The 12,162-nt window shown below is 33.9% G+C and overlaps 1 protein-coding gene across 49 annotated transcripts in view; it reads right to left on the bottom strand.

Annotated features, from left to right (window-relative positions):
* ADAM32 (ADAM metallopeptidase domain 32) overlaps positions 1 to 12,162 on the bottom strand; it is a 237,553-nt gene that overhangs the window by 60,181 nt on the left and 165,210 nt on the right. For 41 of the 49 annotated variants that reach the window (XR_011433231.1, XM_070253004.1, XM_070252966.1 and 38 more), the window contains 2 exons: positions 6,945 to 7,037; positions 5,398 to 5,593 (listed from right to left, as the gene is read on the bottom strand). Coding sequence is in view for 48 of the 49 variants with exons in the window: in XM_070253004.1 (XP_070109105.1) it covers positions 5,398 to 5,593; positions 6,945 to 7,037 (289 nt within the window). In the remaining variant the exon portion in view is untranslated. The remainder of the gene's footprint in view (positions 1 to 5,397; positions 5,594 to 6,944; positions 7,038 to 12,162) is intronic. The other 8 variants (XM_070252977.1, XM_070252988.1, XM_070252989.1 and 5 more) reach the window with 1 other exon arrangement.

Raw genomic sequence — 12,162 nt, 5'->3', positions numbered from 1 at the left:
ACAAGGAAACATCGGACTTGAACCATACTTTGGACCAAATGGAACTAACAGCCATATACAGAATATTCCATCCAACAGCAGCAGAAGACACATTCTTCTCAAGCATGCACAGAACATTCTCCACAGTAGATAATATGATATATCAAAAAACAATTCTTAGAAAATTTAAGAAGATTGAAATCATACAAAGTATCTTTTCCAACAACAGTAGTATAACACTAGAAATTAATAACAGAAAGAAAGCAGGAACACTCATCAATATGTGGAAATTAGACAACACACTCCTAAACAAACAATGAATCAAAGAAGATATCAACCAGGAAATCCAAAAATGAAACAAATCTAAATGCAAGCACAGGGGCAGGCCTGGTGGTGCAGTGGTTAAGTGTGCACGTTCCACTTCAGGGGCCCGGCTTTTGCTGGTTTGGATCCCGGGTGCAGACATGGCACCACTTGGTAAGCCATGCTGTGTTGGCATCCCACTTATAAAGTAGAGGAAGTTGGGCACGGATGTTAGATCAGGGCCAGTCTTCCTCAGCAAAAAGAGGAGGATTGGCAGCAGTTAGTTTAGGGCTAATTTTCCTCAAAAAAAGAAATAAAAGCACAACATATCAAAACCTATGGGATGCTAATCAACAAGGAAACATTGGCCTTATACAGCACATTAGACCAGAGGTACTTAATAGAAATGTACAGAAAATTCCAACCAAAAATAGCAGAATATAGATTCTTTTCAGGTACACATGAAACATTCTCCAGGACACATGACATGTTAGACCACAAAACAAGTCTCAATAAATCTAAAAAGACTGAAATCATATCAAGCATATTTTCTGACAACAACAGTATGAAAGTACAAACCAATTACAAGAAGAAAACTGGAAAAAACACAAATACATGGAGGCTAAACAATATGCTAGTAAACAACCAATGGATCAACGAAAAAACTCAAAGAGGAAATTAAAAAAACCTTGCAGGCCAGCCCCACTGGCATAGTGGTTAAGTTTGGTGCACTCCATTTTGGCATTCCGGGTTTGGTTCCAGGCATGACCTACACTACTTGTCAGTAGCCATGTAGGGGCAGCGACCCACACAGAAAATGGAGAATATTGGAATAAATGTTAGCTCAGGGCAAATCTTCCTCAGCAAAAATAATAAAATTAATAATAATAATTAATAATAATAATAATAAATTTAGACAAATGAAAATGGAAACACAGTGTTCCAAAATCTATACGAAACAGAAAAAGTAGTTCTAAGAGGGATGCTTACAACAATATAGGCCTACTTTAGCAAACAAGAAAAATCTCAATCTAATGTTACACCTAAGGGACCTACAAAAAGAACAAAGCTCAAAGTTAGTAGAAGGAAGGAAATAATAAAGATTGGAGTGGAAATAAATGAAATAGAAAAAACAATAGACAAGGTTAATGAAACTAAGAGCTAGTCCTTTGAAAGGATAAACAAAACTGATAATTCTTTAGCCAGACTCAACAAGAAAAAAAGTGAGGGCGTTCAAATAAATAAAATCAGAAATGAAAGAGGAGAGTTACAAATGACACCCCAGAAATACAAAGAATCATAAGAGATTACTTGGAACAATTAAATGCCAACAAATTGAATAAACCAGAAGAAATGGATAAATTCCTAGAAATATACAATCGTTCAAAACTGAATGAAGAAGAAATAGAAAATCTGAACAGACCAATTACTAGTAAGAAAAATGAATTGGTAATCAACAAACAAGGTCCAGAACAGGACGGCTTCACTGGTGAATTCTACCAAACATTTAAAGAAGAGTTAATACCTATCCTTCTTGAACTATTCTAAAAAGCTGCAGAGGAAGGAATGTGTCTAAACTCAATCTAAGAGGCCAGCATTACCCTGATACCAAAACCAGGTAGAATGCTACAAAAAGAGGCAATTACAGGCCAATATCCCTGATGAAGAGAGATGCAAACTCAACAAAATATTAGCAAACTCAATTTACTAATATATTAGAAGGATCATACACCATAATCAAGTGGTATTTATCCCAGGGATGCAAGGATGGTTCAAAATCTGCAAATCAGTCTAATGTGATAAATCACATTAACCAAATGAAGGATAAAAATCATATGATCATCTCAATAGATGCAGAAAAAGCATTCGATAAAATTCAATATCCATTTATGACAAAAATTCTCAAGAAAGTGGGCATGGAGGGAACATAGCTCAACATAATAAAAGCCATATAAGACAAAATCACAGCTAATATCATACTCAACAATGGAAAACTGAAAGTATTTTTCCTAAGATCAGGAAGAAAACAGGAGGCCCACTCTTGCCGCTTTTTATGCAACATAGTATTTGAAGTCCTAGTCACAGCAATAAGACAAAAAAAGAAATAAAAGGCATCCAAATTGGAAAGGAAGAAGTAAAACCGTTGCTATCTACAGGCGATATGAAACTACATATAGAAAATCCTAAAGACTTCACCAAAAAAGTATTATAAGTAATGAATGAATTCAGTAAAGTTGCAAGATATGAAATCAATATACAGAAATCTGTTGCATTTCTAAACACTAATAATGAATTATCAGAAAGAGAAATTAAGAAAATAACCCCATGTATAATTGCATCAAAAAGAATAAATTACCTAGGAAAAATTTTAACCAAGAAGGTAAAAGACCTGTATTCAGAAAACTATAAGACATTGATGAAACAAGTTGAAGATGACACAAATAAGTGGAAAGATGTACCATGCTCATTGATTGGAAGAACTAATATTGTTAAAATGTCCATAACACCCAAAGCAAACTATGGATTCAATGCAATCCCTATCAAAAGCCCAACGGCATCTTTCACAGAACTAAAACAAAAATCCTAAAATTTGTATGGAAGCACAAAAGACCCAGAGTATCCAAAGCAATTTTGAGAAAGAAGAACAAAGCTGGAGGCATCATGCTCCCTGACTTCAAACTGTACTACAAAGCCATAGCAATCAAAAATATATGGTACTGGCATAAAAACAGATATACAGATCAATGGAACAGAAAGCACAGAAATAAACCTATGCTTATATGGTCAATTATTCTATGACAAAGGAGGCAAGAATATACAATGAGGAAAAGACAGTTTCTTCAATAAATGGTGTAAGGAAAACTGGACAGCTACATTGTGAAAGAATGAAACTAGACCACATGCTTACACCATATACAAAAATAAACTCAAAAAGATCAAAGACTTAAATGTAAGACCTGAAACCATAAAACTCCTGGAAGAAAACATGAGCAGTCAGCTCTTTGACATTAGTCTTAGTAATACTTTTATGGATCTGTCTCCTCGGGCAAAGGCAACAAAAGTAAAAATAAAAAAACAGAAGTACATCAAACAAAAAGCTTTTCCACAGTGAAGAAAACCACCAACAAAATGATATGGCAACATATTGAATGGGAGAAGATATTTGCAAGTCATATATCCAATAAGGGGTTAATATCCAAAATATATAATGAGCTCATAAAACTCAATAGCAAAAAGACAAACAACCTGATTTAAAAAATGGGCACAGAACTTGAATAGATATTTTTCCAGAGAAGACACATAGATGGCCAACAGACACATGAAAATAGCTCAACATCACTAATCGCCCAGGAAATGCAAACCAAAACTGCAATATCATTTCACACCTGTTAGAATGGCTCTCATCACAAAGCCAAGAGATAATAAATGTTGGGGAGGATTTGGGGAAAGGGGAACACTTGTGTACCATTAGTGGAAACGTAAATTGGTGCAGCCACTATGAATAACAGAATGAAGGTTCCTCAAAAAGTTAAAAATAAAACTACTATATGATCCAGCAATTCCACTGCCAATCCACTTCATATCCAAAGGAAATGAATACAAGATCTCAAAATACATATCTGCACACCCATGTTCATTGCAGCATTATTCAAAATAGGTAAGCTATGGAAACTTGTGTCCATCAATGAAGGAAGGGGTAAAAAAATATATTGTAAAAACATTCAATGGAATATTATTCAGTCAAGAGAAAGAAATATACCTTGTAATTTGCAATAATATGGATAAAACTTGTGGACATTACAGTAAGTGAAATGTCAGATAGTGAAGGACAAATACTCTATGTTATCACTTATATATGGAATCTAAAAAATCCAAACTCAGAGAAACAATGAGTATGTGGTGGTTACCATAGACTGGAAAGTGATGGAAAACGTGAGATGTTTGTCAAGGGATACAAATTTCCAGTTATAAAATGAAGTTATGGGGATCTAATGTACAGCATGATGTTTATACTTAATAACACTATATTATATACTTGAAAGTTGCTAAGAAAGAAGATCTTAAATGTTCTCACCACAGAAAAGAAATGGTAATTATGTGACAAAATGGAGATGTTTGTTAACACGGTGGTGGCAATCATTTTGTAATATATAAAAGTATCAAATCAACACATTGTACACCTTAAACTAACACAATGTCAATTGTGTCTCAATAAAGCTTGTGGGGGCCAGGGAGGGACACATACATGTAAGACCTGAAACTGTAACACTACTAGAGGAAAACATAGGGGGAAAGCTCTTGGACATTGCTCCGGGAAATAATTTTTGGATGTGACACAAAAGCACAGGAAACAAAAGCAAAAATAGACAAGTGGGACAGAATCAAATTTAAAAACTTCTCAGAACACACCCAAAAAAAACAACAGTGTAAAGGAAACCTATAGAACGCAAGAAAATATTTGCAAATGATATATGTCATAAGACGTTAATCTCCAAAATATATAACTCATACATCTCAATAGAAAAATCAAATGATGAAGTTTTAAAATAGCAAAGGACCTGAATAGCCATTTCTCAAAAGAAGACATACAAATGGCCATCAGATATAGGAAAAGGTGTTCAAAATCACTAATCATCAGGGAAATGAAAATCAAAACCACAACTCGCATCTTTTAGGGTAGATATTATCAAAGAGACAAAAGATAAGTATTAGCAAGGATGCAGAGAAAATTGGTACAGCCATTATAGAAAATAGTATAGTCCCTCAAAAATTAAAAGTGAACTACCTTATGATCCAGCAATTCCATTTCTGGGTGTATGCATGTAATGGGTGTGTCAAGCAGCTTCATTGTGGCAACTATTTCACAATGCATATGTATATTGAAATATCAAGTCATATATCTTAAATATATATTTTTATTTGTAAATTATACCTTAATAAAGTTTGAAAAAATAGATATTAAACACAATAAATAATTTAAATATATTTAATTTAAATTATATATATATTTATAAATATAGAATCTAAATTTTATGAATATAATTGCCCATTGTCTTAGTAACATTAATAAAAATAGTGAAGACCAACTATTTAGATGTTACAAAACAATTTTACCTGCTCCAAATAGGCTCTGACAACGTGCATCAAGATCTTGGCATTCTCCACCATAACAAAAATATTCTCCTTTACATAACTTTCCATCGTGAAAAGTTATATCAGGTGGACACTGTGGTGAGACTCCATCACAATACTCAGGTAAATCACATTCAGAATGTGCTGTCGGCCTACATAGAACACCTCTTCCTGAAATCTAATAGGAATTAAAATATTAAAAAGAAAGCATTATATATAAGATCGTTGTGGTTATCAATATTTATTTCAAAGTTGTGTTAATTCCATTTATAGTTTACTGATCTATTTATTCATTCATGTCTATTAGTAACTTCTTTGCATAAAACATTATGCTAATCATATTTTTAAAATATTGAATGTTAGCAACTAAAGCAGGAGATAAGATATATGTACAAGAAAAAGTATAACACAAATATGATGTGATGAGAGCCAAAGTTTTGTTTCTGTTTTGGTGTGAGGGAGGAAAAGTCACTTTTAGCTTGGGATAATTATTTTTTGGGAGTGAAGATAGTGTAATTTAGACAATTTTGAAATAAAATATGCTTATTCAAACCACAGCTTGTAAGTATGGAATATTTGTAATTCTATGACAAATGTGAAACACAAACAATGGAACAAACAGAGGGAAACTGAAGGGTGATTAAAGAGGCAGTTCAACTCAGAAGTCTGCAGAGGAAGGAATTCAATTGTTATTTTTCTCTTGAATTATCCTATAGTTAACACTTCCATATACAGAATTCTGAAAATCTATATAAAAGAATCTCAAGTGGGCATCTATCTCATACTTCTTAATTGATGACTTCCAGTTGACACTAAAAAGGGCACAGAGGTAAGAATGTAACCACATTATAAGATTCTAGAAAAAATAATGCAAAACTGTGTCAGTCAAGGACAGTCAAGAACACAGAACCCAGGGCAGGTAGTTCAATAGAGAGATTTTCATATGATGAATTTGTCACAAATAGATTGGAAGGGTTGAAAAGTAAAACAAGAGACAGGAGTCAACATCTTCAACATATAAGCTAAAATGTGATCTTTAAGTCAAATGATCTTTGAATAATACGTTCAGAATTTAAATTTTGTGCTAACATGTAGCATTTGGAAAGTGTTACTTCTAGTGAGTTTCATTATTTACACATTTATAGGAAGCTGCAGTATCTTCGATTACATACCTATAGATACCTATCACAACCAGTAATGACATTTTTATTCATAAAACATAAATATTGGATAGAGTGAATGAAAATAGTCCCTCTTAATGGAGACCTTCTATATTGAAGAATTCTATAGCAGCTCTCAATCAAGGCTTAAAAACAATAGCACCAAGTTAGGGAGAATAATGGCATTATAAAGAGGCTTCAACATCCATTAAAGTTCACAAAATAAGAAACCTGATTCTGAATTTAGTATCTTTTTCTTTATTTGAAAGGTCATTTATTTTGACTTATAGCTTTATATCCAAGTGTTTTAAAGTATGTTAGACATGATTCATTACATATTGGGGAGATATTAATAAACTTGAATCTTACGTTACAGCTCTTGCAGCACAATCCTTCATGACATTGTGCTCCTGCTTTCAGTGTACAAGTTGGAGGATCACAACAGGTAAGAGGTCCACATTGCTATGAATGAGTGGCAAGCACAAGCAAAAATACATCATGACAATAATATAAACTTTGGGAGAAGCTTTATTTACTGTGTGTATTTTTTGAGTTTTGGGGAAGAATATGAATGCTATCAACATTTATAGATTTTTGCATCTCTAAAGAATTAAAATACTAAAGTAGGACTGTTACTTCGGGTTGAAACAGAGTAACTGGTGTCCCACTAACTCTTATCCAACTAGAACACTGGGCAAAATATATGACACAAGTTTTTTCAGAAATTGGATAACAATAATAGAGAGTAGAATGGTGGCTACTAGTCCTGGAGGGCGGGAGGAAAGAAGACATATTGATCAAAGGCTACAAACATTCATTTATAAGATGAATTAGTTCTCAGAATCTAATGCACAGCATGGTGACTAAAATTAACAATACTGTATTATATACTTGAAATTTTCTAAGATGATAGGTGATGTATTCTCACCACAAGAAAAAGATAACAGTGTGAGGTGATGGATATGTTAATTGGTTTGATTGTGGTAATCACTTCACAACATATACATCTATAAAAACATCATACTGTACACCTTAAATATATGTAATTTCTATTTATCAATAATGTTTCAATAAAGCTGGGGGGAGAAGAGTGTGTAGAATTTAGGGCCACTGCAAAGTTAGCGAGAATGTCCCCAAGACTTCCCTCACTTCTTACACCAATCACAAGTTCAGTGGATTCCCCAAATCCCCTCAGGCTTGATAATTGGCTGAAAGGATTCATAGAATTCACTGAAAGCTGTTATACTCACAGTCATGTTTATTATATGGAAAGGATACAAATTAAATCAACCAAGAGAAGAAATACCTAGGACAGAATTCAAGAGAAGCGCTACACATAGAGCTCCTATTGTCTTCACCCCATGGAATCATAGACACATTACTCTTCCACCCTTGATGTGTGACACTTTCTAACTCATTCTATGAGGCCAGAATAACCTGAATACCAAGCCCAGAGAAAGACATTACAAGAAAGGAAAATTACACACCTATATTTCTCATAAACAAAGATGAAAAATCCTCAAAAAAGATTAGGAAATTGAATCCAACAGTTTATAAAAAGAACTATGGACCACAACCAAGTGGGATTTATCACAAGTATACAAGGCTGGGTCATCATTCAAACATCAATTAATGTAATCCATCATATTGATGGCTGAAGAAGAAAAACCATATTATCATAACAATTGATGTAGAAAAAGCATTTGACAAAATCAAACACTCGCTTATTATACAAAATGTTAGGAACTAGGAACAGAAGAAAACTTCCACAATTTGATGATGAACATCTAGAAAACACCGACAGCTAACATCATACTCACGGTGAGAAACCATAAGCTTTCCCCCTACAATCAAGAACAAGGCAAGGATGCCCCCTCTCACCACTCCTTTCAACATCTTACTGGAAGTCCTAGCTAATGTAATAAGACAAGAAAATGAAATTAAGCATATACAAGTTGAGAAGGAAGAAATAAAGCTGGTTTTGCACATAGATTACACAATTGTCTATGTAAAGAAAATAATTGACCAAATAACTGACCTATAACTAATAAGTGATTATAGCAAGGATGCGGATACAAAGTTAATGTACAAAAGTCAATTGTTTTCCTATGTACCAACAATGAAAAATGGCAATTTGAAATTTTAAAAGCTCAATACTATTTAAATTAGCATGAAAACAATGAATTACTTGGGAAAAGTTCTAACAAAATTTTATAGGATCTGAATCAGAGAAACTACAAAACTCCATGAAGGAAATCGAAGAAAATGTAAATAAATGCAGAGATATTCCACATTCATGGATAGGAAGATGTCATCTTCCAAAGTGATCTAGAGATTCAATGCAATTGCAATTAAAATTCCAGCAAGTTATTTTGTGGATATTTACAAACCGATTCTAAAGTTTATATGGAGAGGAAAAAGATGGAGGAGGAGGAAGGGAGAGGGAGGAGGAGGAGGAGGAGAAAAATTGGAGGACTGACAATAGCCAACTTCAAAACTTACTATAAACTATAATAATGACAGAGTGATATTCATAAAAGAATAGAAGAAGAGATCACTGGAACAAAATAAAGACCCCAGAAATAGACCTACACAGTGATAATGAAATCTTTGACAATGGAGCAAATGCAATTCAATGGAGAATGGATAGTCTTTTTCAACAAAAGCTTGCAATAACAACTAGACATACACATGGAAAATGACTGTAGGCACTGATCGTATACTTTTCAAAAAAAAATTAACTCAAAAATAGATCATAAACCTAAATATAAAATGCAAAACTATAAAACTTCTGGGAGGATAGATTTAAAAGGGTGGATCTCATGTTAAGTGCTCTTCCACCATAAAAATAATAAATAAATAGGAGTAATACCAATCTTAAACAAATTCTTTCAGAAAGTAGGGAGTAAGGGAGCACTTTCCAACTCATTTTATGAGTCCAGAATTACCCTTATGCCAATACTAGAAGGAAATATTACAAGAAAAGAAAAAGCTACAGACCACAATCCCCTTGTGAAAATAAGTCCCATAATCCTGAAGAAAATATGGGCAAATTAAATCTAGGAACATGTATATACATAGAATAATCCAAGTGGGGCTAATCTCAGAAATACATAGTTGGGTTAGCATTCAAAAACCAGTCAATGAAATGCACCATATTAATAGGTAAAAAAAAGGAGAAAACTCATATGATCAGCTCCATAGACACAGAAATAGGACATCTGACAAAATTCAACACAAATTCTTGATTGAAAACTCTCAACTAACATTATACTCAATGGAGAGAAATTGAAAGTGCTTCCTCTAAGATCAGGAACAAGGCAAGGATGCCCACTCTCATCACCCCTATTCAACGAAGTACTGGAAGGCCTAGCTAGAGCAATTAGGCAAGACAAAGAAATAAAAGGCATCCAAATTGGAAAGGAAGAAGTAAAACTACCATTATTTTCTAATGATATGATCCTATATTAAAAAAACCCAAAGAATTGGTAAAAAAATAAAACTGTGGGATTAAGCAACAATTTCAGTAAAGTGGCAGGATACAAAATTAACATACAGAAACCAATTGCATTGCTTTACACTAATGATGAAGCATCTGAAAAAGAAATAAAGAAAATAATCAGATTCACAATAACATCAAAAACAACAAAACACTTAGGAATAAATGTAACCAAGGAAATGAAAGATTTGTACAATGAATACAAAACTGCTGAAAGAAATCAAAGAGGGAACAAATGGAAAGATATCCCATGTTCATGGATCAGAAGAATTAATATTGTTAAAATGACCTTACTACCCAAGCCATCTACAGATTCAATGCAATCTCCATCAAAATAGCAAAGGCATTCTTCACAGAAATAGAAGAGACAATCCTAAAATTTGTCTGGAACAACAAAAGACCCTGAATAGCCAAAGCAATCCTAAGAAAAAAGAACAAACCTGGAAGTATCAGATATCCAGATTTCAAACTATACTACAAAGTCCTAGTAACAAAAACAGGATGGTACTGGCACAAAAATAGATACATCAACCAATAGAACAGAATAGAGAGCCCAGAATTATCCCTGGCATATATGGTCAGCATTTGTAATGTTTCACAATAAGGCCAAAATACCCAATGTGGAAAGGATAGTTTCTTCAACAAATGGTGCCAGGAAAACTGAAGAAACCCAGGCACAACAATGAAATTGAATCTCTATCTCACACCACTCAGAAAACTTAATTTGAAATGGATCAAAGACCGAAATGTAAGACCAGATACCATGAAACTCCTAGAAGAAAACATAGGGGAAAAGCTTATTGATATTGGTCTTGGCAATAATTTGGAAGGCATGATGTCAAAAACACAAACAACAAAAGAAAAAATCAACAAATGAGACTACATCAAAATCCAAAGCTTCTGCACAGCAAAAGAAACAATTAAAAAAATGAAAAGACAATCTACAGAGTGGGAGAAAATTTCTGCAAACCATGTATTGGATAAGGGGCTAATGTCCAAAATATATAAAGAACTCAGTCAACTCAATAAAAACAAACAAATAATCCAATTAAAAAATGGGCAGAGGAACTAAATAGACATTTTGCCAAAGAGGACATCAAATGGACAATGGATACATGAAAAAATGCTCAACATCATAATCATCAGAGAAATGCAAATCAAAGCACAATGACATATCACTTCACTTCTGTTAGAATGGTTATCAAGAAGATATGAGAGAACAGGCACTGGCAAGGATATGGTGAAAAGGAAACCCTTACACATTGTTGGCGGGAAAGTAAAACGGCCCAACCACTATGGAAAACAATATGGAGAATCCACAAAAAAATTCAAAATAGATCAACAATATGACTCAGCAATTCCACATCTGAATATATAACAAAGGAAACAAAAACAAGATTTTTTTTTTTTATTCATGTTATGATAGAGTACAACCTTGTGAGATTTCAGTTGTACATTTTTGTTAGTCATGTTGTGGGTACACCACTTCCCCCTCTGTGCCCTCCCCCCACCCCCCCCTTTTCCCTGGTAACCACCGATCAGATCTCCTTATCAGTATACTAATTTCCACCTATGAGTGGAGTCATATAGAGTTCGTCTTTCTCTGACTGGCTTATTTCGCTTAACATAATACCCTCGAGGTCCAACCACGTTGTTGTGAATGGGCCAATTTTGTCTTTTTTTATGGCTGAGTAGTATTCCATTCTGTATATATACCACATCTTCTTTATCCAATCATCAGTTTCTGGGCATGGAGGCTGGTTCCACATCTTGGTTATTGTAAACAATGCTGCGATGAACATAGGGGTTCAACGGACTCTTGAGATTTCTGATTTCAGGTTCTTAGGATAGATACCCAGTAATGGGATGGCTGGGTCATTGGGTATTTCTATTTTTAACTTTTTGAGAAATCTCCATACTGTTTTCCATAGTGGCTGTACCAGTTTGCATTCCCACCAACAGTGTATGAGGGTTCCTTTTTCTCCACAACCTCTCCAACATTTGTCGCTCTTGATTTTGGATGTTGTTGCCAATCTAACGGGTGTAAGGTGATATCTTAGTGTAGTTTTGATTTGCATTTCCCTGATG

Source organism: Equus caballus, chromosome 27, assembly GCF_041296265.1.
Source record: "Equus caballus isolate H_3958 breed thoroughbred chromosome 27, TB-T2T, whole genome shotgun sequence".
Lineage (NCBI taxonomy): Eukaryota > Metazoa > Chordata > Mammalia > Perissodactyla > Equidae > Equus > Equus caballus.
This window is presented reverse-complemented; position numbering and strand designations above follow the sequence as displayed.